The sequence below is a fragment of the Indicator indicator genome, chromosome 25 (assembly GCF_027791375.1).
Source record: "Indicator indicator isolate 239-I01 chromosome 25, UM_Iind_1.1, whole genome shotgun sequence".
Classification (NCBI taxonomy): Eukaryota; Metazoa; Chordata; class Aves; order Piciformes; family Indicatoridae; genus Indicator; species Indicator indicator.
The window spans coordinates 12,985,589-13,012,455 of record NC_072034.1 but is presented as its reverse complement, the minus strand read 5'-3'; the positions used below and the strand labels follow the sequence as shown (position 1 = coordinate 13,012,455).

The 26,867-nt window shown below is 42.5% G+C and overlaps 2 protein-coding genes across 5 annotated transcripts in view; one reads left to right on the top strand and one right to left on the bottom strand.

Moving 5' to 3' along the window:
- TBC1D9 (TBC1 domain family member 9) overlaps positions 1 to 10,061 on the top strand; it is a 52,305-nt gene extending 42,244 nt beyond the window's left edge. The window contains exons 14-21 of one of the 4 annotated variants that reach the window (XM_054392416.1): positions 1,142 to 1,240; positions 1,371 to 1,439; positions 3,005 to 3,245; positions 6,048 to 6,113; positions 7,003 to 7,089; positions 7,954 to 8,028; positions 8,173 to 8,273; positions 9,221 to 10,061. In XM_054392416.1, coding sequence (XP_054248391.1) covers positions 1,142 to 1,240; positions 1,371 to 1,439; positions 3,005 to 3,245; positions 6,048 to 6,113; positions 7,003 to 7,089; positions 7,954 to 8,028; positions 8,173 to 8,273; positions 9,221 to 9,946 — 1,464 coding nt within the window. In that variant the 3' untranslated portion in view covers positions 9,947 to 10,061. Of the gene's footprint in view, positions 1 to 1,141; positions 1,241 to 1,370; positions 1,440 to 3,004; positions 3,246 to 6,047; positions 6,114 to 7,002; positions 7,090 to 7,953; positions 8,040 to 8,172; positions 8,274 to 9,220 lie in introns of all 4 variants that reach the window. The other 3 variants (XM_054392417.1, XM_054392420.1, XM_054392418.1) reach the window with 3 other exon arrangements.
- Positions 10,062 to 19,352: 9,291 nt separating this feature from the next.
- Positions 19,353 to 26,596, bottom strand: ELMOD2 (ELMO domain containing 2). Its single transcript, XM_054392388.1, has 8 exons — positions 26,452 to 26,596; positions 25,641 to 25,669; positions 24,132 to 24,226; positions 22,921 to 23,050; positions 21,812 to 21,945; positions 21,257 to 21,325; positions 19,916 to 20,049; positions 19,353 to 19,523 (listed from the first exon to the last, which is right to left on the bottom strand). Exons 1-8 carry the CDS (start codon positions 26,594 to 26,596, stop codon positions 19,366 to 19,368), a joined length of 894 nt encoding a protein of 297 aa, XP_054248363.1. The 3' UTR covers positions 19,353 to 19,365.
- Positions 26,597 to 26,867: the final 271 nt, after the last annotated feature.

Below are 26,867 nucleotides of genomic sequence, written 5' to 3'. Positions count from 1 at the left end.
GGAGGTCACTGAGACTCTGTGCATTGTGAGAAAAACTTTGGAAATTAAGATTTGGGCACTTTAGAGAATCTTCTTCCTAATGGAAGCTGAATTCTTGATCACAGTGTGTTAGGGGTTGGAAGAGACCTTCAGAGATCATCCAGTCCAACCCACCTGCCAGAGCAGTCCTTGTAGCAATGCAGGAAGTAATTACCTTGCCATCTTTGTCACCTGGCTCTTCAACCAGCCTCTGTTCATGTAAAGTTGCCTGCAAGCTTCTGAACAAACAGGGAATATTTTGAGTGATTAGATCAAGAGAGGAAAAGAAAGAGGTCTGTCTCTTCATAAACTTGCTGTGTCTTTCCCAAGCCTGGCCTGTCTGTCTGCTGCGTCCAGTACCACCTGAGCTGTCATTTACCAGATTTGAGAGTAACACTTCAAACATGACATGCCAATATGAGAACCTATTCAAAAATCTGCTTGTAATAATGGACCTCAGACCTCAGGTGTATTTTAAGTCTGTTTTTGCTGCTGTAACATAAGCAAAGTGTACATTAAGTGCTATTAAGCACTTAGGAGGGAACTGGATGTGTCGACAGTGCTGGCTGAGGTGGTAAATAACAGAAAGGAACACTTGGTCTCAGGTCTTCATGAACATAAGGGCTGCTACACTGTCTCAGCTGTTAGAGAACCAGTTGGTCAAGATCTTCTCTCTCTGGAGCAATTAAAAGATATTCCAGGACAAGCTGAAATAAAACTGCAGGAGTTATGAAACAGTCTATTCATAGAAAATTGCCAAGCAAGAGATTGTGAACTGCTGAGGTTATCGCTGAAAATAGGAGGATTTGCAGCTTAATAAACTGAAATTTACAACTTAATAAAGACCTTTCAACTTAATAAACTGAAATTTACAACTTAATAAAGGCCTTTCAAGTTAAATGCAGGTCAGTTACTGGGAAAAATAAAACCTAGGGGTCTATTCCTAAAGTCTTCCTAACTTTGCACTGTGTTAAAAATATACCTTAAGAGCATTTTTTTTAAAATACAGAATCAGTGGTATATCTCACAACTAAATTAATTTCTCAGATATATTAAAGGCATGCTAAGAATACCAAATATTAATGCCCAGACTGTCCTGTGCTTTTTTTTTTGGTCTTCTAAGAAATTTGGGAGTATCCGAGCAGATTTAATTGAACAAATGAGATTCAAACAGAGGCTGAAAGTTATCCAAACCCTTGAAGACACGACCAAGCGCAACGTGGTGAGTACTGAAACGATGTTCTTGGCAAAGATGAAGGTCGGTCAGGTTCTGAAATTTAGATTAGCTTCTGGAGAAGAGGTGGATTTAAATCTGTAATGGATTGAAATCTGTTGATGTTCTGTTTCCAAAGGTGCGAACGATCGTGACAGAGACTTCTTTTACTATCGATGAACTGGAGGAACTCTATGCTCTTTTCAAGGTAAAGCTAAGTGGAGATAAGATCATCTGCCTGCAGGAAATGCAGGTTCTTCTTTCTGATATGGTACTGTGTGTCTATTTCTAAAGGCCAGGTTGAGTTTGGGAGTTGCTTACTATCAGGCGTCTTAATACAAACTGGAATTAGCTGCTGTGTTATTGAACAGACACAAAATCCCCAACCAGTTTTGAGAAGCTTAGGAAATAAGTCATTCACTAAGTGATTTGTCCATGGAGAAATGAATGTACTGAAGAAAATTGTTACAATAAGTAAGTAAATAGAGGGTTTTGATTAATCTTTAGGATCTTAAATACATATATATTGCTACCTGACCCAAATTTTGGAATTGAGCACAGAAATACCTTTACTCTCTTGCCTTGGACAGTTAATACTTCCATATTCCAACAGCTGGGTTTTGCCACTGTTAATGCTTCAATGTATGCTCTGTTTACAACGAAATTGTGTCACAATTGGAAGTTGTAATTGTGTCTTTGCTGTTACAACAATGCCATTAGATTCACAAATTTAAAGGTGAGCAGTTAAAAGGCCTTAGCTTCACTTTTCATGTACAGTGCCTTAAACCAAGATGCTCTCTTCCTCTGTTTCATTATAACAGATTTTGTTGGTGTACCATGAGGAATTTCACTCCTTTTCATTTTCCACCTGCTAATGTCACATCATACAGGCTCCTGCAGTGCCTTCTTTCAGTCTTCTGTGGAATCAGTGAGACCAAGTCAAACAGTCCCCCGCTCCCAGCTGGTCATTGTGTAGTGCTAAGATCTCTTTCTCTTACCTTCAGCATCGTTTTGAATTGGATTCCACCAAAATCAGCTAAAGAACTTTCACTGACTTCAGTAAGACTGGAAGTGTAGGACTTTATACAGCGGTTTTGAGACTCTACAGTGCAGCAAAATATTTCAAATAAACAGCTATTTACATATGCATTAAAGATTTCCTGAGTCCCCTTTCTGCATTTACTATGTGGTGAGGCAGAAGAAGGGTGACTAAGCACAAGCAGCCTGTGTGTATGTGCAAGTCACAGCTGCTTACTGTGCTTTGCAAAACAGCTGTTTCATGTTTCACCTGCCTGGGAGGAAGAAAAGGTTTTGCTTTCTCTTAGTGGATGTTAGGAAGAAATTCTTCACCATGAGGGTGGTGAGACACTGGAACAGGTTGCCCAGGGAGGTGGTGGAAGCCTCATCCCTGGGGATTTTTTGCAGCCAGGCTGGATGTGGCTCTGAACAACCTGCTGTAGTGTGAGGTGTCCCTGCCCATGGCAGGAGAATTGGAACTGGATGATCCTTGAGGTCCCTTCCAACCCTGACAATTCTATGAATCTATTTTGCAAAGGGATGTCTTTTTGTGCTGTAAGAAGAGAAATCTCTTGCAGAAGTGCAAGGACTAGGAAATGGAAATGCATCAGCTTGTTCCAAGTAATACATCTTGTTTAAGTAATGTAATATATCTTGTTTTAAGACTGTGTGCATGAGTTGTTGGGTTGGGTTTTTATCCTTGGTAAGTGTGAGGTGTTCAGAGAGGTGATCTCACAGCACTTGCCTTCTGTGCAGGCAGAACACCTGACTAGCTGCTACTGGGGAGGAAACAGCAACGCTATTGACCGGCACGATCCCAGCCTGCCTTATCTGGAGCAGTACAGGATCGACTTTGAGCAGTTCAAGGGGATGTTTGCTCTCCTCTTCCCTTGGGCCTGTGGAACCCACTCAGATGTATTAGCTGCACGTTTGTTCAGGCTTCTGGATGAGAATGGAGACTTGCTCATCAACTTCCGGGAATTCGTCTCTGGGCTAAGTAAGGACAATTCACTCTCATGCTGACCTGACCAGTCCAGCTTGTTTCTGAAGGGGATCCTGTCCTACAGAAACAGAGATGTCATACTGGCTGCCAATTTGTGCATGCCACTGTCAGGACCCACCCTCAGAGGAAGGGGTCGCAGGAGGCTCTTTAGGGATACCTAAGGAGTGAGGTGAGGCAAAGTGACACTGAAATGGCTGGAATGATTACAGGCTGATAATTGCATGTTCCTGCAGATCACTTGGATCATGCAGTGGCTCTCGAAGCAAGTGAGGTTACTAGCTAGTACATGCCAGAGAGCAAAGAGTGGAGAGAGAAATGAGATAAGACCAGAGGTAAGAGGAGAAAGCTATCACCATTCTGAGTTCCAGTGGCATTTCACATGGTCAGTGCCTTCTTGGTGGTGGGTGCACCCCCACAGTTCTGGTGTGCCTTTTATTCCCGAATTCCCCTTCATTCCCCACCTAGGGGTGGTTGGTAGAGGTGGTCCCATAGCAGGCTGGGTCAGGTGCCATTCCTGTGATGGCTTAGGCACGTTGGGACCCCAGTTTAGCTGAGGCATTCTTGGGGAGCCTACACATGGCCTTGTGGTGGTCAGAGAACAGTGAGCACCTCCCAACATTCCAGCTGACTGCTGCTTCACCTTGGTTTGCACAGGCTCAGTTGTGAAGGTTACTGCAGCTACCTTGAGTTGGCACAGGTGCGAGCACCCGAGCAGTGTCTGAACCCCTGGGTCCTGTTCCAGGAACAGGCTGTCACGGCTGCTTGAACACAAAGAAAGGGAAGCAGAGAAGCAGTCTGTGTGGGACAAGCCTCTGTGGCAGCAAAGAAGTTCGTCTGAGAGAAAATTCTATGGCAACACAGATTCCACAGTCACCTTTGTGTGACTTTGCTGCAACTGCCTGTCTCCATCACAGGATGTCAGGGGTTGGCAGGGACCCAAAGAGATCATCAAGTCCAAACCCCCCTGCTGGAGCAGGACCATACAATCTAGCTCAGATCACAGAGGAACTCATCCAGACAGGCCTTGAAAGTCTCCAGAGAAGAAGACTCCACAACCTTTCTGGGGAGCCTGTTGCAGTGCTCTGTGAGCCTTACAGTAAAGAAGTTCCCCCTTAAGTTGGAGGTGGAGCCTCCTGTGCTGCAGCTTACATCCACTACTCCTTGTCCTATCACAGGGAGCAACTGAGCAGAGCCTGTCCCCTCCCTCCCAACACCTAGCCCTCAGATATCTATAAACATTTATTAAATCCTCTCTCAGTCTTCTCTTTTCCAGACTAAAAAGCCCCAAGTCCCTCAGCCTCTCCTCATCAGGCAGTGCCCCACTCCCCCAGTCATCCTCATAGCCCTCTGCTGGATCTTCTCCAGCAGGTCCCTGTCACTCCTAAACTGGGGATCCCAAAACTGAATGCAGTACTCAAGATGAGGTCTCACCAGGGCAGAGTAGAGGGGGAGGAGAACCTCCCCTTGATCTGCTGGACACATCAGGACAGCTTTTTGTCCCTGCCTCAGACAGTCCAGTTTGTACCCTGCATGGTGGTTTAACCAGAGCCTCATGCACGGTTTCAGCTCAAGAGGATTGTGAGATGTAGTGCACATGAGTGCTGCTCCCAGCTGTAGGGTAAAGGGTGGCTTACTGCCTAAGTCATCTTTGTCCTCTGGCTGTCCTCAGTGGCTTGAGAGGAAATGATGTCTTCTGGCTTGTGCAGATGCTGAAGACTAGGTTGGATGAGCCCTTGATCAATCTGGTCTAGTGGAAGGTGTCCCTGCCAATGCCAGGGGGGTTGGAACTAGGTCTTTAAGGTCCCTTCCAACCCAAACTGTCTGTGAATCTATGCATGTATGATGCTGTGACTTTGCACTCTCACAGGTGCATAACCTAGGACATAGTTTGAGCAGAAGAGAGAACATTACCTGCACTCTGTGGTACACCAGACAGCAACATAAGGAGCTTAAAAATCCCCAAGATGAAAGCCAAATGTCTAATGCAGATGTACTCAGTTCCTTGGCCCTAACATCTGGATTTATTGTGGCCTTAAGCTTTACAGGCAGTGATGGTTGGTTGTGTTTGTCAAACCACGCTTTGTAGTTTGACACAGTAGTCTGGAAGGTAAAAATAAATCTTTGTGTAACCTAATTAATGAAGGTTAATTAATTTGTTTGTTAATTACGTGTCATAAGAAAGATTTACCAAGAAGACTGATTACTGCTCATTTCAGTACTTAAAAATTATCTAATATCCGTTTAATTAATTGGAAGGAGGGACTACTATATACCTCTTGGATTTCATACTGCTAATTGCAGTGTAGATCAGAAAGGTTGGGGTGGATAAATCACTGGGAAGTGTTGCCTGAACAGCATAAATGCTGTTTACTTGAATTCCTTTCTCTTTTGTTTGGCAAATATCTCATCATTCTAAATCATGTGATGTTATTATTGGAGCCTCAGGTCAGGAAGTTAGAAGCCCACACAAAAAAGGGTCTCATTGACTTTCAGCCAGAGGCCTTTCTGAGTGGTAATATGATGATCAGAGGTTATTTTTAAGCATTAGTGTAAAATAGGCATTTGAGGAAGGACCCATGGTTAAAGTACAGAAGTCAAGGCAAGGTGGTCTGTGTTTCCTTGTTATTTCTACTGCAGACTCTATGATCTTAGAGGTCAAGCCACTGCCTTATCACCTCAGCTGGGAGTACAGTGCTTCCCAGAGTGAAGGTAGCAGCTTCCAACCCACAATATTGTACTGCTAATAAGGATGGCAGGGAGTGGTGAGTGTTAACATGCTGTATGTAATTCTTTCAGGTGCAGCATGCCATGGAGACCTCACAGAGAAGCTGAAGCTGCTGTACAAAATGCATGTTTTGCCTGGTAAGTGTTCAGGTAGCTGTTGTCTTCTTGAGAACAGAAATTTGGGGCAGAGTTGTTAATGGCTTTCACTTAAAAGCTTTGGGAGGATATCTCCAGTAACTGAAGGGGGCCTACAAGAAGGCTGCAGAGGGACTGTTTCCAAAGGCCTGCAGTGATAGGACAAGGGCCAATGGTTTGAAATTAGAAAATTAGAGAAGAGCAGATTGAGGTTGGCTGGTAGGAACAAATTCTTTACCATGAGGGTGGTGGAACACTGGCAGAGGTTGCACCTTCCCTGGAGATGTTCAAGGCCAGGTTTGACAAGGCTCTGAGCAATCTGATCTAGTGGAGGATGTCCCTTCTGACTGCAGGGGGGTTGGAGTGGATGACCTTTGGAGGTCCCTTCCAACCCAAACCACTCTATGATTCTATGTTCTTCAAACATGTCTGTGATTGCTCCCAGCTGGCTTTGCTAGAGTTAGTCTTGAGTCTTCACTAATTTAACTAGGGGCGGGGGGGAAATCACTGAACTATAACAGAGGAGATCCATTTTTTAAAATGTAGCTTCTGGTATTCAGGGATTGGTAAGCTCACACTAAGTCATGGCAGACTCTTTCCAGCTAGGCAAGGGTTCATAACCTTCTTAGGTGCTGCACAGAATGGAAGGAGACATGGGCTGATGGGCAAACAAGCCTCTGAAGTGCTGTGTTAGACAGTATGGGGTGTCAGGGAAGAGACAGAACAGGTCCAGTTCTTCTCCTCTGAGCTCAGAAAAGATGATTCCTAGCCTGTCACATCCTCGTGCTTTTACTTCTAGAAACTGATACTCTAAATGCATCCACAGAAGCATGTTCTAGTTTTTAATGAAAGGGTGGAATTTTTAATGCAAGGACTTCATTATATTACTTAGATCCATCCCCTGAGCAAGAAGAGCCAGACTCTGCTTTTGAGGCCACTCAGTACTTTTTTGAGGACATCACACCAGAATGCACCCATGGTAGGCATCTTTTTGTCTCCAGCATGAAAAGCTGTTTTGAACAACATGTCTTCTTTAGGATTAAACATTGTGAGTGAAGTATTCTCTGTAAGAATTATGTGCTCTTTGTATCTATTTGGGTACCTTTAGAGTTGCAGGGTTTGTGTGCCCTAAGAAGTGCCCTGGATTGTGCATTGCAGGAGTACTCTCAGAATAACATCATCAGTCTGTTGCAGTAGAAGGACTGTTATGATAAGTGCAGCATATGTGCCTTGATGGAGAAGGAGAATAAATAAATATATTTGCCTCCAAGATATATTTGGATCAGAATTTAACATAGTTTAAAAAAGCTGAAGCCAAAAGATACATCAAAATGTAGCTCAGCAGTTGGAAATCTTTCTGTGCCCTAATGAGAACCTGAGTCTCATTGCTATTGTCTAAGGTGGCATTTCCTGAGATATTGATGTTAAGTTTCTCTCTGATTCCAGGAAAACACTGCCCATCCTTCGGATGACTGTTGGGGAGGGAAGGCTGTTTGAAAATACAGGCAAGAATTAATAGATTAGAGATGGCAATTTTAAGTCCTGATAGACAAAAGAAGGTGCACTAATACAACCATCAAACTTGTGTCATGCTGGAAAGCTGTGTTGCAGGAACAAAGGCTCATCATATTACTATGCAAAAAACCCCTAAGATAGGCCTTGTCTTAGTACTTATTAATTTTATGGAATCTGTCAGCAGATTTAAGAATAAGCAGAAATCTTGATGGTTTTACTGAGCATTTTCTGCAGTATAAACATTTCCTTTACTGTGCACTTGTGTGAAGTTTGTATGTATGCAAACCCACACTGATCTCTCTCTCTCCCCCACCCTTCCACTTCCTAGTTGTTGGCCTAGACAGCAGGAACAAACAAGGAGTAGATGATGGGTTTGTGACAGTGAGCCTGAAAACAGACAAAGGTATGCATGGTGTCTCCATTTGAAGGACATCTTTCATTTCTTGTAAATGAAAAAAAAAAAGACAATGAAAAAAAAAGAAAGGTATTAATTTTAAGGTTTCTTGATGGATTTTCTTTGCATTTCTGGGTGACCTGTTGACAACAGGCAAGAAGAGCTCACAAGAGAATCGAAATTACCTGAGAATGTGGAGCCAAGAGAATAAATCCAAAGCCAAAAACGCAAAGGACTTGCCCAAACTGAATCAGGTACTTCTGCTGACACTGCCTTTTCATTAACTTGAAACTTGCTTCACATACAAGTGGAAATTCAATGCCTTCACATAGAATAAAAGTTCTGAGGCAGATACTTTTTCCCCTGAGCAGCAGTCAGCTGGTTACAGAAGTGAGTTGTTTTCAACATACCAAGACTGGCATTCAGCTCCCAAAACACAATAAAAGTGAGATGCACACACAGAGGAATGATGCTGTGTTGTTCTGGTCTCTAGACAGAGGCTGATATGAACTGAGTATCACCAGCTAACTCAGATGTCTGATACACAGTACCTGAAGGAAGCTTTTTGTGGTTTGCAGTTCATACTGTCAGTCTCATTGCCCTTAGATCTATAGCTGAGGAGGAGGAGGACACCCACTGGGACAGCTGCTTCCTCCAGAGCAAATACAGAAGGTTTATTCCCTGTAGAGCAATGCTTCTTGCTAAAGGTAGCCCTAAGCTAATCTCCTTCCCATTTAATTGACGAGTTTTGAATTCCAAAAGGCTCACATTCATCTCAGTTACCACTGTCAATTAAAAGAGTGCTGCAGGTCTCTTATTTTATTTTTTATTACTTCTCATTAGCTTTCTCAGACCCCAAGTTACACTGAGCATCACTCCTACAAGAAACTCCATCAAAATCAGTGCTGCCTCTCACTACCCACCCTCTGTTGCCCTCCTGTGGCTGCAGAGAAGGGAATTTGTCATCTGTTGAAAGCAAACACGGAACAGTTTCTTCTTAAACAGCTTAGAGAGAGGCAGCACCCCTGGCTGCCCAGGCAGAGAGGAGGCTTCCTAGACAGCACCCAGACATCTTCCAGTTCAGTTTAATCACTAAAAGTTGTGGCATACCTCTGTGCCAGACTTCCAAACTGATTTTTAGTAGCTCTTAGCCTGATTTGTTTCTTGCTCTCTCATTACTGTTCCCTCCCTCTGTGCTCAGGGACAGTTCATTGAACTGTGCAAGACGATGTACAATATGTTCAGTGAGGACCCCAACGAACAGGATCTGTACCACGCTACTGCTGCCGTGACCAGCTTGCTCTTGGAGATTGGTGAGGTTGGTAAGCTCTTCAGCGTGCAGCCCACGAAGGAGACTGACAGCAGCAGCAACCATTGCAGCAAAGCTATCCAGAGTGAGCTGTTTCAGAAGAAGGAGCACCAGCAGTACCCCCTCGAGCAGCACAAACCCTTCCAAAGCAGCCTGGTGACCAACGAGGAGGAGGCCGTTTGCGCCGACGGCGCCCTGGGCATGCAGATGGAAGACATCAAGCTGGACGACTCTTCTCCCAGGGACAACGGAGCCTGTTCCTCCATGCTCATTTCTGATGATGACACAAAAGATGACAGTTCCATGTCCTCCTACTCAGTACTGAGCGCAGGCTCCCACGAGGAGGAGAAGCTGCACTGCGAGGACATCGGCGAGGACACCGTTCTGGTGCGGAGCAGCCACGGCACTTCTCTGCGGAGAAGCACCAGCATTGACAGAGACTGGGCCATTACCTTTGAACAATTTTTAGCCTCCCTTTTGACTGAGCCAGCACTGGTTAGGTACTTTGACAAGCCTGTGTCCATGATGGCTAGGATCACTAATGCTAAAAACGTGAGGCTGATGGGTAAACCAATAACCTCGGCCAGTGACTATGAAATCTCTACTATGTCGGGATAGCAGGCGGGTCAGGTTTGTATTTATTGTTGGGTTTTTTTTCTGCTTCAATCCTGTATTTATTGGTACCTGGCATTCTTCAATCCTGTATTTATTGGTACCTGGCAGACAGGCCCTGGTATGTTTCAAAACATTGATTTTTTTTTTTTTTTTTGTTTGTTTGTTTTCACTACTGTGAAAATGTTGGGGTGCAAAACTCAACTATCTTGAAGTAGAGTCGCTCTCTCTGTGGGAAATGTTACACAAATGCAAATTTTATTCAAAAATATAGAGGACAGAAAAAAAAGAACAAAAAAACAAATAACAGTTGTCAGTGAAGTGTGTATATTATTAACCTTGCTGTCCATATAAGATGGTAAAGATTAGTTCTTCATTTCTCAATGTAAACTTAATGCCAATATTTATGTGCATTTTTAAAATAGTCATATATAGTGATCTGATTCTTGGCAGGGAGGGGGGAAATGAACAAAACAGGAAGTACCTAAAATTTAAAGGGACACAGGCAACCTGCATAGGACCTTGGGTGAAATTAAGTTCCAGGCAGCATCCCTGAATGACATTTGTATCCCATAGAACTGCTTCTTCACAGAAGGTAACAGGGTTTAACCTATGCCTCATTTTTATTGTTTTTGAGTATGTGAAAGATGACTTCAGTGATACTTGCCTGGCTGCTGACTGCCTCTGCTTGAGGCTGGAATGCTCACATGGAAGCGAGAAGCCCCTCCCAAGCTGACACAGTGTGTCACTGCTGCTCCAACAGAAAGCAGAGCCCATTTGCCTTTCCCTGGGTTTCAGCAGCCTCTGGCTCCCCCAAACCCAGCCCAGAGAAAGCCCTTTCCCACCTGCAGCCACCAAGCAATGACCTCCAGCATCACCCTGCCTGGAACTCTGTTTCTAACCAGTGGGCTCAGAAGCTTTTCTAGTGTGCTCCAAAGACAGCATTTGCAGGTCCAGAACGGGTGGCAGGTGTCTCCTTTTTTTTTTTTTTTTTTTTTTTTTAATTGAAAGCTGTTTTTAAAAGTTAAAAAAAGACAAAACAATCAAATCTCTATATACTTCTAAGGCTGGATCTACAGCACCTATAGCTTAGCTCTTACAATTAACCTTTACCACCAACCTATTATATCCTTGTTAGATTTAAGAAAAAAAAAATGTATTATATAAGTCTTCATTTACAACAGTGTAAAGTAGCAGTCATGAAAAAGCTCTGCAAGATAATAATGTAAGTGAATGTTTTAAGTCTTAACTGAGAACACTCTCCATCGAATGATTAGCATCCTGTATCAACATACTGAGCAATGTGTTAAACTTTTGAGAACTGGAGCACCTGCACTTTGAATCCTTGCTTCTTTTATACAGATAAGGCAGCATTTTGGTTTTTCAGCTTTTGTTAGCTGGGGTTTTTAATCCATACTTGTTTGCTTCAGGATTGTGCCTAACCTGCCTAATCTTGATTTGCTCTTTGCTTGGAGAATATTTTCTGTAGAATCTTGTTGATTTATTTTATTATTATTTTTATATACTCCTGTTTCTTGCATCTGTGTAACTTGCAGATTTTTTTGGTTTTTCCAGCAAAAGCTTTGTTTCAATTCTTTTATTTTAAAAGAATGCTTTTAAACTGTCAGATGAAGTGGTTTTTAACCACAACTAGGTAATGTGAACAAATAAAGTACACTCTGCACAGATTGGCTTTTTTAACTATTAAAGTCATGCTAGAGGGAAAAGATGATGATTGTTTTATTCCAGACATGGATCCTCAGTACCAGGTTTCAGAACAAAAGCATTTGTTTCTCTGCCTGGTATTGTTTTAATACTTCACTGGTTGCCAGGATGTTAGGGGTCAGAAGGGACCTCTGGAGATCATCAAGTCCAACCCCCCTGCCAGAGCAGGACCACAGAATCCAGCACAGGTCACACAGGAACACATCCAGATGGGTCTTGAAAGTTTCCAGAGAAGGAAACTCCACAACCTCTCTGGGCAGCCTGTTCCAGTGCTCTGTGACCCTTACAGTAAGGAAGTTCTTCCTCATGTTGAGGTGGAACCTCCTGTGCTGGAGTTTATATCCATTGCCCCTTGTCCTATCACAGGATGCAGGTGAGCAGAGCCTGTCCCTTCCTTCCTGCCACCCAGCCCTCATCTATAGACATTGAACAGATCCCCTTTCAGTATTCTCCTTTCCAGACTAAACAGCCCCAGGTCTCTCAAGTAGATCCCTGTCCCTCTTGAACTGGAGAGCCCAGAACTGGATGCAGTATTCCAGGTATGGCCTCACGAGGGTAGAGTAGTGTTTAATTCCATCTGCAACAAGCAACACATGCAAGCTTCTCTCACCCTACTTTAATTAAACAGTTTTTGCTGCTATGCTCAAGTTCAGTGATGTTACTGCTTTTTAAGACCCCCCCTCTGAGATACTTTATGACCCATCTCTGCCTTGCTGCGGCTCCCTGGTCATGCTTTTAAGGCTTTAAATGTTAGAATGTTTGTTTAACAGAGTACTGCTAAGCTGTCAGCCTCTAAAGCATGGCAGTGACAGATCAGCCCTAGGTGTGCTCTCCTTAGTAAATATTATATTTGAAACTGACCATCTGTTTGGGTGTGTAGAAGGGTAATTTGTAAAGCACAACTGTTCATATAGCCCTGGTCTCACTCAGGTTACTGTGGATTTCCATTTTCTTCTTTGGTTGGCAGTTCTCTCCTTTATAATCTAGCCAGATGTAGGCTGCAGCTAACAGTATGAAGAAGCAATGCAGCCTTCTGCAGGTGAGAGTAGGTGGAGTGGTTTACAGGTGTATCTAATAATTACAGGTGTATCTAATAATCTATCATAATAATGATGGTCATTTGAAGCCATAATCACTAGGACTTGAACTTTAGATGCCAGGGCCAGAGCAGGGTGCTTTATGGGCATGCCTGCCAGATGAACTGGTTATTACAGAAGTCTTCAGCACTGAGGTTTAACATCATTCAGTGGACTATTGGCCTTTCAAAGACTGCAGATCCCTAAAATATTTCTCTTCTAGGTTGTCATGGTAAAGGGAATTTAAGCCTCTCAGCAGTCTTACACGCACCCTTAGAAACACAGAGGCCACAGCTGAAAATCATTTATCTATCTTCAAAAGGGTTTGCCTGCTTTGCTCCACACCCCACCCCCAGGGCAAAAGGGCTACAGTGTTATGTAGCAACTTACTTTGCTGTTACAATCCTTGTAAGAAGAGGTACCCACATGTGGGGCTCTAGTCTAAGAGAAACCATTTCACAAGGCAATGTTTTGTATCCTTCCTTCCCTTCCTAATCATACCAAGGAAGCTTCTCAGTGTAAGCCACATCTAAGAATGGCTGTGCTATGGGTAGCAGCCAGGTGAGCTGATTTTTCTCCACATTTTTAAGGTGAGGCTACTCACTGGGATTAGGGCCACCTGGCAGTTGCCTATTTGATGACAAGATCTGCTATGCCCTGCTTTTTTAGTAGGCAGATGGGAGCTGGTGAGAAGGAAGCTGCAGAGGACTTCAGCTGAGCAGCATGCAGCAATGTGAAACCTTGGAGAAAAGGTGAGTACTTTTAAATTCTTTCTTGTTTGTGTAGCTGTGCAGCACAAGTTGGTAGGGCTTTAGAAGTGCCTGTGTCCTGTGCTTTGAGATTTGCCTTTAATCTGTGAACTGTGGAGTTTGGTCTCACAGCTAGGGAACAAAGGTTCAGGTTGGATGTCAGGAAAAAATTCTTCCCACAAAGTGTTCTCAGGCACTGGAAAGGGCTGCCCAGGGAGGTGGTGGAGTCCCCATCCCTGGAGGCACTTAAAAACCACATGGCTGTGGTGCTGAGGATGTTGTTTAGTAGCAGTGGCTTAGCAGTAGATGAGTTGTTGGATTTGATGATCTCAAAGGTTTCTTCCAATCTCAGTTCTATGTTTTTCCACTTCAGAGATGGAATTTGTGACTGGACACTGATCTGTGCTGGTTTTGTAGCTTGCTAGGAGCCTGATGGCAACAGGGAGACAGCAGATGATGGAGATGTGGGAGGTTGCTCTATGGAGCTTTCTCCATTTAAAAAAACCAAAGCCACAGAGAAACATTCTTCTCATGTGTCCTTCCAATCTTTCAACTGTCTTTCAACTTCATCAGGTGCTGCTAGCATATGAAAGTTCAGTGGCACTGGCTGCCTTTGGAGTAGCCTCTCACAGCTCCTGAATTCTCAGCATTAGAGCTGGTGGTTGTGTTTGAACCTTGTGAAGGTTTGTGTTACCCAAGTCTTAGGCAAGCAGGCAGAAAGCTCATTATGTGAGCTGTTAAAAGATACTGAAAACCTGACAGCAGAGCTGTTGTAAAATGCACCTTGGGGGTTCTCACAGTGATGCTGGAACTTCTGTTACAGTAGATGTCCTATGTCAGGTGTTGTGCTGCTCATGAAGATGGGAGAGGCTGGTGTGCTATCCAAGGGGGCTAAAGGCAATAATAGCTTTATAGCAAAGTGATGGTGCTTGTGCTTGGAAAGCTGTGCAGCTGGGTCTGGTTCCTCAGCTGGGTGCATTCCCAGCTTCTGGATCTCTCCTGTCACAGGGTCTTCATTACTCATCTTTAATCTTGCAGCAGCGTTTTGAAACTGTGGTGACTAGGTCTCTCAGCAGTAGGTGTGCCAGAGAATTTGAATTCCATCTGGGTACTTAGAGCCACCAAAAAAAAAAAAAAATAGAGCTGATGTATGAAAACCAGCCCCAAGCAAATCCAAAAAGGATGACAGGGTAGAGCTTGCTCTTGTAGCACCGGGCAGGAGCTGAGAGCACAGAAGGATTTTGGTCTGGCTCACTGGAAAATTGTGGCAGTTTGTAGCAGGTTGTAACACGACTACTGCAGACAGCGTTTTGGAATAACTCCTCCTTTTTATTTGCTACCAATGTAAACATCCCTTTCTATTACACAGACAGCACACTTTACATTATTGCTTTTCTATTGTGGTAAACAGAAGCATCTATTAGTATGCAGCTATCTAAGCACAGTGTGATAAGAAGAAACTGCCCACCAAGCTCTGCTGGGTGAGTTTTTTTTCTTCTTCCCTAGAGAAAGACAATATAGAGACTGGCACAAGAACCATCAGCCCAAAGATTGATCACCACTGTACTACAGCAACACAAATCAAGTATGACAGAAAGAGACAGCAGGTTACATTTTGCCAGGCATTCACTAGCAGTATTGCCAAAGAATACTGACAGCTCAGCTCCCACCTAACTAAACACAAACATTTCCATCACAACAGGTTCTTAAAACAAGGCTAACCAATATTTTTTTTTTGTAGTGTGTTATTTAAACTAGCAAGGAAAATCCTGAAAATGAATGTTTGGGGCTTTTTTAATTGTTTGTTTTTTCAAGGAGTGAAAAATCCCAAACTCTTTATCTGAAGTGCTTCAGTTGGCCCCTTCAGGACACAATGCCCTGTTCTTCACCTGGCTGTATCAGCTGACAGAAGCACAACCACTTGAAAAACATTCTCAGTTTCTTTCTTCCCAAGCAGCATTCTCTTCAAATCACTTTCCAATCAGGCTGGTGACTTGTGAAGCAGTGTGTTTAGAATCACAGAATAAGTAGGGTAGGAAGGGACCTCCAAAGGTCATCTAGCCCAATCCCCCTGCAATCAGCAGGGACATCCTCCACTAGATCAGGTTGCTCAGAGCCTTGTTGAGCCTCACCTTGAGTATCTCCAGGGATGGAACCTCAACTACCTCCCTGGGCAACCTGTTCCAGTGTTCCACCACCCTCCTGGTGAAGAACTCATTCCTAACATCCAATCTCAATCTACTCTTAATTTCAAGCCAATTGCCCCTCATCGCTGCAGGCCTTTGTAAATAGTCCCTCTACAGCCTTCTCACAGGCTCCTTTCAGGTACTGGAAGGCTGCTGTAAGGTCTCCTTGGAGCCTTCTCCAGGCTGGCCAACCCCAGCTCCCTCAGCCTGTCGAGGTTTACTTATCCCTTATTTATGGAAGGACTAAACTTTCCTTGCATGTTAAATTTCTACTGCAGTTCATTTTGTTCATCGAGTGGCTCCATGCTTCAAGCACACACTGAACAACAAAGGTGGAGGTAGTTTGTTAAACAGTTGCTACACAAACAACGCCACAAATTTAGAGAACCACCTTGACTCAGTTTTAGGTTTTGTTTTTTTTTTTTTTTTTACTTAAAATGACTATTGCATAAAAGCTTTCACACTGTGAATGCTTTGAAGAGGCAGCAAGTTAGAAAACAAACAGTACCTGCAGATTCTAGTTAAGACATACTTTAAGACATGACAGTTAATAAATAACAAAGAGAATTTACCAAGGTTTTAAAACTCTCAGAATAAACACTGAGCACTAAATTCTGATATTAAACCAAACTGATTATATCAACTTGCAGCAAGGTGGCCTACCCCCACTTTGAATCTTCCAGAACTGTCATCCTACAACAGTTAGTATAAAGTACCACTGACTAGTAAAACATTGGCTCTTCCCTAAACACAACTCTACCTTTTTCCATCTATTTAGCTACCAACATAATACACTTAGCCTACCACTGGTGCCAAATGGGGGGCACCCAGTACTAGTCTACATATAGTGAGTGACTCCCAGACAGCAGGACTGGGCTACTGGAGCATACAAAAGCACATGCAAATTCTAACTGCTTACTGGGAAGGTGTACTGGAACCTAACACACATTCACCTTAATTACTACATGCAACCTAATGCACTCTCATGTAGTTGTCACATAGCATCTGATGGTGGTAGGGTTTCCTTTGCTCTGTCACAGTTTACTCCCAGCTCACACTTGGATTTTTAAACAGCAACAAAAAACAAACAAACAAAAAAACCCTAAAGAAGATGCATCTGGCTTCAGACTCACTCTATGTTCTACACTGAAATGTCTTAGGTGTGTGATAGGAAATCTGCAACTTCATGGCTGGGCTTTAAAAGCCTCAACAGAAGTTAAATGTCAGTCTCTTAGTGAACAAGGAGCCAAGTGAAAGTTTCAAGGCCAGAAAAAAAGAACCTGTAGATTATTTCTGCAGCTGCTGTCAAAACCTCCCCCAAAGCTGCAGACTCTAGCCCAGAGCAGTGTTTAGAGAGATGGCTCAAGCAATTTTGTTCCTTGTTGGCAAGCAGTAGATGAAAATAAACAATGGGATCTCCTTCCTTTGTGCTGCTAAATGTATTGAGGTCACTTCTGACGTTCCAAATTGAGCCCCGTGTTGCTTTGCACAGGAGAGCTACAACAGCAAAATTAACAGGACAAACATGGCAGAAGCCGGGCCCAGAAAGTAACAGACAACTAACCTCTCAGCACTGGAAAGAGTCTGCTTTGCACTGCTTTCCTCAGCTTTTGGGGCATGCTCAGTATCTATGAGGGCCAGAGAAACAGAGCTTTACCACAGGACCTGAATCCCAAAATGCTCTCCACAGCATCTCAGCTTTTTCAGTGGTGAGAATTGCAGGACCCAAGTACCTGGGAGCAGCCAAAGCACTTGGCTTCCTGTGGTCAGTCTTGTGTCTAGTTGAGTCAGTTTAGAAGCCATGGTGTAACCATACTTTCCCTAAAAGCATCTTCACATTCCTTTTTTTTCTAGTAGGACAGTGCCACCCCTGACACAGATGAGATGAACCTTCTCCATCCTGCAAGTGTTAAACTTGAGAACTGTTTCACTCTCCTCTACACCTAAGCTATCATAAAAAGAAATCAGAACTGTGTTACCTCCTACACAGACACTGTCTACCCTGGTCAGGAGCCTTCCCACAACTAACAGCTCACCCATATTTAAGGGATCAAGAGCAACTGGGTGGATGCAAGTGCAAGGAGTCACTAGTTACACAATACAGACACAGAACCACTGAGGTGGGGAAGCACCTGTGGAGACCACCCTGCCCAAACCCCTGCCCCAGGCAGGGTCACCTCCTTAGGACCATATGGGGTTTGCTTCTCTCCAAGGAGATGGAGTAGTGTTACATGTAAGAATGCATTTAATATTTATGTAGTGTAATATCATGACCAAAAGGGGTTTGTCAGTTGTTCTTGCGTTTGTATTCTTCAGGAATCTCTTAATGCTTAGTCACTGACTAGAAGTTAACTAATTTACCTGAGAGGAAAAAATTCAACAAAGGCATGAAAGCTTCTACTGGCATAGAAATTTTGTGCCACAAATTGTGTGCTACATAGGTACTTACTGAAAGAGTCTGTCCCAAAAAAATCAAGCCTCTAAGGCTATGATCTGGTTACAGAAACAAAATAAACCATTGATTGAACAAAGCAGAAGGCACTTCTTTAATTGTAGGCTTTAGAAAATGAAGTGATAGTCATACCAAATCTGTTTAAAGATGCTTTCAGCAATAATTAGTCACAATATAGAAAGGAAGTCATACTGACTGGATTGTCTGAGGATGCCAAGATTAAGGAACGTGTCACAGTTGCATCCCTTCCATGGAAAATACCTCTCTGAGGCTTGTACTCAGGTGTGGATTTATTTTCACAAAATAGGGACTGCAGCTGGAATAGAAATTTTTAATGAGTCAACTTCATAAAAGGGCTAAACTAACTCTTGTCCTTCCCACTGAGAATACACCATTAGCTGCTGAAAGAAAGGGCTGACAACAAAGTCAAGCAGCCCAAGCAGCTGAAGTCAGACTAGAAAGAATTTCAACTTTTTACAGCAGGAATATTTTCAGAAGGAGTTTCAGGCTGAGGATCTGATCCCGGCACTGATGATTTCTGGTACTTTGTTTGCAAACTAAGCTTCTCCTAGACATAAGAATTTGCTGGTAAAAAAGCACAGATTGAAAAAAAAAAAAACCTTCCTTACCCAGAAGTAATTTCTAGTAACTATGTCAGTATGGGGATGGATTAAGCCTCTTCTCCAAAATCACAAGCAACTAACACAACCTCTTCACACACACCTCTGCTTTACAGAGACATTTCACACTGAGTGAACAATCAACTACATGTACAGAACACAGAGTCAAAAACCACAGAAATTTCAACTGAGTAGTGTTATAAAAGACAATTAACAGTCAAACATATTAATGGAAAACATGGAGGCATAAATACCTGCTTCATGTTTCTGCACTGAGAGGTATAAAGGAAATCATGAGAGCTAAGTGATCCAGAGGCTCTTAAGATTCATGGGTTGGTTTTTATGTTGGTTTGTTGGTTGGTTTTTATCTTCTTTTTTTTTTAATAAAAAAATCAAAAGCTGTCCTTTGGAGAATAGCATATAAAAACCTGTAAACAGAGGTTGATTGTCCAAGCTTTCATAACTGATTTTTGATTCTTTTTTTAATGTAAAAAATTAAAAAAGGGGGAAAAAAAAAGTTCTCTTTTTAACCAGTTTTTGGTGAAACCTGCAAAACTTTCACCTAAATGAATAATTCCTTTTTTTTCTGATGCAGAACCTCGGAGGCTGCAGAGTAGTTAAGGTTTCTTTGTGTTCTGTAAGGTTAGTACCACATTATAATCCAGCAGAAGGCTCTTAATTTTCTCATGGAATTTCTCCCTGTAGTGGTTGAAGTGCATAATGCTTTCTGGTTCTTCTTCAAACCAGAACTTGTCAAACTCATAAACCAGGTAACCTGTGAAGAAAACAAAATACTGATCTGCAAAAAATTACCTCCACAATTTTCTGCCTTCATCTAGCTAGACCTAGAACTACAGTCCCTTAAAATAGGGACTGTCCCATCCTGGCCAGCAGCAAGCTCTTGGACCGTTAAACAAAGTTGCAAGTACTGAGTTTTCAGACATCAGTCTCTAATATACAGAAAGCCACACAAATGTATCCCTTAAACACACGTTTCTGCAGCACAATGTTTAAACATCAGCTGCGTTTCCAAGATCTGCTCCAGAAGATAAACAGCTTGCTCTGGCTAATGAGAACAGAGTGGAAACACTCCAAAACCCCTAAACTCTAGGTTGTTACCCTACACCTCCCCTGGCAGCCTGTACTAAAGAAACTACAGATACTTACAGTAAAATTGATGGAAGTGCTCCATCTGTGGCAATCCAGAGACCATGTTGTACAGATGAGACTTCAAAGCACCATTCTTAAGTAAGCTGTAGGCCATTTCTGTTAGATTGATCCCAACTATTGCATAAGAATATCTGCAACAGCAAATGTAGGTCATGTTTTACCTTATGGACTGAGGAACTTAAAAATTCCCTGAAACTCTGCTTTAGGGTAGTTTTAAGAGTCATTTTTTCCTACCCAGCTTGTTGACAAGCTGGCTCCAGCCTACAGACCACTACTTCCAATCCTTGATGCATCCAACCATGTAGAAGTTCTTTAAAAGCACTGGTTTCCTAAACAATGGTGTGGGTAATACCTCTGCTAGGCAGCAATGAAATCGTTAGGCCATTGACTTCAATTTCCTCATAAATCATTAAATCTGCTGATATATTACAAACTGGACATCAAAAACATTGCTACAATATAAATGGAATGGCTACCTTAGCAGCATCCTGCAACTGAAAAAAATCTGGTTTCCTGTTGTATGGTATAGGAAGCACCACAGTAGAATTTCTTACAGGACTTTTAAAATGAGTGCTTCTGGAGGAAGGGAGCAAATAAGTGATTATTTTTTTATCAATGATGTAAGTATTTAATTGATTTAAAAATCTCAGGGAACCTATTCTAGACCTACCTGCACAAGGTTATCTTATTTACAACTGAAGTCATGAAAGCCTCCCATGCTTGGCAGGTGATTAGTTAAGTGGAGGCTAGATAGATCAGGTGCCATGCACAGGTTGACCAACTTTCCTCTGTATCTGACTAGGTTTAGAGCCTATTTCCCTGCAAAATGAGCTCAGTGTTTTAATAGGTAAAGTTTTTTAAAATGAAATTAAAGCTGAATGACAACCAAACATCTATTTGTACTTACTACAGAACAGAAACCTAGCAGGCATGGGGACCTTAAGAGATAACTGATCCCATCCCAGCACAGGATCAGTAAGAAGGCAAAAAAATAAATTACTGTTTCTAAATCTAATCTAACTCTAACTGTAACTCTAGCTCTAAAGCTAACTGTGATGATCAAGGTGTTCACTGTGTTAACCAAAGCCAGTATTTTGCAACATTTTTATCCTAACAAATATTCTGGAAATAAAAAAGCTTGCACATAGATCCCACCCCCAAACTGATTTCTGTGGTTTTTTATCCCCACCTTTCTACTAAGGCCCTTTTTTTCATCCTTGAATGGATTAAAAGAAACCCAATCTGTATTTTTCTTCTTTATTTCCAGGACACATAGTTAACAATCTTCACAAGAGCTCTTACACACAACAAGAAAGAGACTGTCACAGAGTGACTTACCCCAGCTTTGGGTGATTTGAACGGGAAAGGATCTGGCGAGCTTCGTCGGTGTAATGCTTACTGAAATACCTGCCAGTGTAAAACAGGATCTTCCATGAGTGGTTTTTAAGCTCCCATCAGGAAACATGAATGTATTCAGCATCAAAATGTGCAGCTTTAAAGCTCTTCTGCAGACACCCAAGTCCACAAATTAATTTAGGCAAGTTATGTAGCCTTGGTTTATTTTTCGTTACAGTCATTAATTCAGGAATTTGAAAAGCTTTTGACAAGTCACTTTATGTTATGACCTATCAAATCTATCACATGACAGCAAACAAATGAGATGTCTTGGGCAACTTCCTGTTCTTCCCTTTGCTTTTGTTGGTCTCTACCTAACCACATGTTTACAGGTGTGCAGCTGCTACAAGTGTTGACTTGTTTAGAAAATGCTGCTGCCGCTGTGCTGAATCTCTATATACTTCTATTCAGTCTTCATCAGAGGTAGCACCACCCAGGGAAAACACACAGGCACTGGAAATTAGTTACAACAGCCACCAAATGCTTCTTTTCACTTACACTAGATTCACTAATCCCAGCAGGCCCATTCCTCTGAAGTCTGTTTTGGGATCATCACCTTGGAAGCCAATGTCACACCACTGCTTGGAGATTCTGGCCTTCAGATTCTCGTGAGGCATCAGCAAATTCCAAAGCTGCACAAACATGCTTCCAGGTTAGGCACAGCTGCTAAAGTATTCCAAGTCACACACATCAGAACACTTGCTGCTGCACACTGGAAACCATTCCCCATGGAAGAGGAGACAATCTGCATGGTTTTCTTTCTGTTAGCAGCAAGCTGGAGTCCTACCACAATGGCTCACTTCAGCAATTATGAAAACGATTACAATTAAACATTAAGTATGATAGCTTCCCTTTACAGGCAAAGCCACCCCACTGTATCCACACTAAAGAAACAAAGACTTGTTTCACTTTCATTTATGCATCATTTTCTGATAGCAGAGCTACAAACTGAAACAAATTCTCAGTGAGTGCTTACTTACTGTGCCAACGTTGGGATTTAGCAAGCTGAGCTAATCATGAAATGCTAAGAAAATTACATGCTAATAGATTTGCACAGTAGAAGCCATCTGAAAAAGCCTCAAGCAGTATAATCTTATTGGCTTGCTATTATTTTTTTGTTACCAGAATTACATTACTGACAGTTTTTATCTTCCAGCATTAGACTCTCCTCTCTGACATTGGTGTTCTTCTCATTACTGCATCCCAGTCAATGTTTACTTATTTAGTAATGCCTGCTTTACAAAGTTAGACATGCATAAGGTTAAATATCTTATCAGAGAGGATCCTTCACTCCCCTGCTACAAATTACTTTGCTCTTTACATGTCATTATGTCTGATTTCACACAAAATAATTCCAGTTTAAGTAACTCTGATTCTCTAATTTGTTTTGCTTTGATGTTGTACTTTAATGCATCACTTCTATAATGGCTCAGCAGCTCATAAGGAGAAAAGAGCTTTAAACAGGCCAGCTGGTTAAGAATATTACCAATAAATTCAGTTCATTTATGCTGTCAGAATTGGAAGGGTTAAAAATAAACAACCCACCCACTAAAACCCCACCAAAACAAAAAACCCCACAGCTTTTGCACTGAAAAGATTATTTTCACCTGAATTAACTGCTCCTCATGTTCTTTGTTCTCTGAATCGTAGGGGACCTTCCTCAGATTTTCCACATTCAAATAAAGTTTTTTGTACCCTGATATCTGCAGTAAGGATATATGCAGATTTGTCTTAAACCTGAAAGAGTAACAAAACACCACAGAAGCTATTACAGAGGTGTAGTTAGCCGTAAATTCTTGCTGGAGCTCCCAGATAAGACTGTTTTTATGTTAGTGCAGTGTAAAGTCTAGAATAAAGAAGTGCTTTATGTTTATCTTTCAGGCTACAGCATGTTGGTTAATCACAGAATGTCAGGGGTTGGAAGGGACCTTGAGAGATCATCTAGTCCAACACCACTGCTAGAGCAGGGCCACCTAGAACAGGTCCCACAGGAAAGCATTCAGGCAGGCTTTGAACATCTCCAGTGAAGGAGACTCTACACCCTCTCCGGGCAGCCTGTTCCAGTGTTCTGTCACCCTCCCAGTGAAAAGAGCCCCAGCTCCCTCAGCCTTTCCTCATAAAGGACATGTTCCACTCCCTTAATCATCTTTGTGGCTTTACACTGGACTCTTTTAAGGAGTTCCCTGTCCTTCTTGAACTGAGGAGTATACAGCTACATGGATTTTATTTCTACCAAAAAAACCCTCTAGTCAATTCAGTGCTGTATAGTCAGGCCCTATTCACTTGAATTATAGAATTAAAAAATAACTTGGATAAAATCTGTGAAGGCAGAAGAAAACTCCATTAATCATCCTGACCCCTGTAGCTTGATCTATACCCAAAACTTGCACATCTTAAAGGGATACTGTGTCAGAAATAACTTGTCAGAAGCATCTCTTGAACGTTTTGACTGTTCAGTTTTCTTCTCAATAATTCATAATTACTCACGCAGATGAATGCAAACACAATCAGACATTGCTCTCTTAAATATCTCTAAGCCAATTACATAGTTCATGTAATGATCTATGCAGTAATTATCATACTGAGAAATAAGGAGTAAGAGAAGGGACTTGAAAGATAGAGGTGCAGTTATACCAAACCCATGTCAATTAAAACTGCAATTTGTTTTCCAGAATTGAGAGGACATAACTTTCTAATTCCACTCTAAAGATTTGTGCTGAACAGCCAAAATATTTTATCAGATGAAGCAACTGCAAGAATGTGCAAAGGAGTCAGAATTGTCTGCCATGAAGAACTTGTGTTCAGGTTCCCAACATACCCTGTGTCCTTCTGTTCAATTTTCTTTTCTTGCATTACATCTTTGACACACTTCTCCACATCAGCTTCCTCAGCATGTACAGCATTCCTTAAAACCTAGGAAGTCAACACAGTGAAAGACTTCATGAGGGATGCAGAAATGTGTCACTGCCTTCTGCTTATTTCTCAGAAATACCTGCCATTCCTTGCTGTAAAAGGAGAATAGTCAATTTATTGCCAATGCTTACAATAAATGGTCTCAAACTGCACACACAAGCTCTGCAATAATTACACAAAAGCATGATTTGTAACTGTCAAGTTTGTAAACAACAACATTTGTACAGGAGTCCTATAAATAACAATAAAAAGCTGGAGAGTTGCTTGGTCTAGGTTCTCATTTGCTTTCAAATGGTTGAAACGTTTTCTTTTCCTAATCCAATTGAAATTGAATGGAGCTCCTGAGGAGCAGAAGTGATAAAACTTCAGTCAGGGAACAGTGTTTCAGAGTTAGACCATGAACTAACAAAGCTGAAGTTTCAATGCTGGGGTGAAACAAAAGAACTTTATGTAAGACACTGCTGTTCTGCAGCCTTCTAGAGTACAGGGCAAATTATACATTGCCCACCTAAAATATTAATGACTTCACCTTCTAAACTTTTTATGGTCACAATGCATTCTTTAATATAATTCGGGCCAGCACCAAAGCAGCTTCATTTCAGCAAAGCAAAAGGTTAACTCTTTTAAAATTGAATATAATAATTTACTTAAGAGATGCTAAAAGATGTAGCCATACTCTGCTCTGCTGCAACAAAGATGCTTGTGGCAGCTACTAACTCTCTCCATATCACGTTGCAGTCACTGCATCAGCCAGAAATAGGGAGCACAGTCACATCAATGTCTACAGAGGAAGAGTTTTGTTTGAGATACACACATCTGTAGGTTTCAAGTGTTAGCTTAAGTCTAACTTATCTCCCTGGAGATGTTCAAAGTAGAGCTTGACAGGGCTCTGGGCAGCCTCATCTAGTTGCTTACTGCAGAGGGGGTTGGACTTGATGACCTTCAGAGGTTCCTTACAACCCAGACCATTCTATGATTCTAATGTAGAATAACTGGAACAAGCTTGTCAGTTAAATGTCTACCTGCAAACTTGCATTACTTGATCTTCAGCAATTCAAGGCACTACTGTATACACTGCACTTGTCACCTTATCACCTACCTGTGTCTTGTGGTTTCTACAAAAACAGCAAGAGATTGTTGTGACAGGGAGAACTGACCCTCTCCAACAACAGAATCTTAGTATAAGGACTTGTCTGAGTTGCTGCTAAAGAGCTGGTAGTCTTCTGAGAGATGAAAACTAACCTCTGACAGGACATGGGGCTATTTTTCACTAAACCTAGCACACCAAGCCCAAAATGCTGTTCCCTCCTCCTCTGCCTTACATTCCTGTACTCTCTTTCACCCTCCAAAAGTAAATGTGTTCTTTTCTGAGAGCTGTCTCTGAAAGGTTTTATTACAGTTTAGTATCTTTTACCTTATTCTTTGATGATTCCAGTGAATGTTCTGCAATACAAAAAAGTAGTAAATGTCACAATGGAAGTTTTTAATAATTGACAGTCCATGATCTTATGGTATGTAAGTATTAGAAAACCTTTTTTGTACATGAAACTAACCAAAAATTACTCAATCTTTAAATCAACAGGTATCAGGTAACTGAAAAATCTTAATTTAAATATATGTATCTTTAAATAATCTTCTACTACAATGCTAGAAAGAGACTTGGGAGTCCCTTTTTAAAACATCAGCACAAAAGCAGACAAATCTGAAACTGTCAGGGCAAAAATATGTCTTTTGGTAATTTTCCCATTCTTGGAAATGTTTTTGTGTTTATTACTAAAGAATTAGGAAGCAAAGTCATTTCCTCGAGCAACTGCTAAAACGGCAGAAATTGCAAGTAGCTTCTAAAATAACTATTTTAGATGAGAATTCTGCATCATGCAAAACTGGGCATTTAATAACCTTCCTCCCTCCCACAAAAAAAAAAATATTCCTTTCTGTTTTGTGAAGCTTTTTTAGTAACAGGAAGGTTAAAATGTATAAAGTGACGGGAGACTCGGGATAGAACAAGGATTCCAGTTGATGAAGCTAATCGGATTTGCCTTATCAAGCGGACAAGGAGCCAGCCCTGCCGTACTGATTCCCCGTCTCCCGGGACAGCCGGGAAGAAGGGAACGGCGGGAACACGATCAGGGCATGCGCTCGGGACAGGTAATGGTTTCCAACTGGTGCTCTCATGGCATTTCCGAAGACCCAACACCAGCTCCCGGTCTGCCTCCCCGTATTACCTACGCTCAGCGTCCGCCGGGCCCCTGCCGCGGAGCCGTCCAGGAGCCGCTGCAGTTCGCATTTGCGCGTCAGCAGCCTCACGATCCACTTCAGCCAGAAGCGGAGATAGTTGCTGTACAGGAACCCCCAGAAGTACAGCAACATCTTCTGCGAGAGGAAAGCCCCGCGTCAGCCGGAGGGGCACGGCGGCGGCAGCCCCCTCCCTGCCCAGCCTTTCCGCCCCGCCGCTGCCATCTCCGGCTCCCCGCGCCGCCCCTCACCGGCACCGCCCACCCCCGGGCCCTGATGAGCCTAACGGTGAGCGCCCTGCGAGGCCGGGCTGCAGGCGGGCCGTGCGTCGTTCCCCGCGGCGAGGGGGGCGGACACCTGCCCCGGCAGCGCCCAGCGCGGGGCACACCGTGGCCGCGAGCTATCG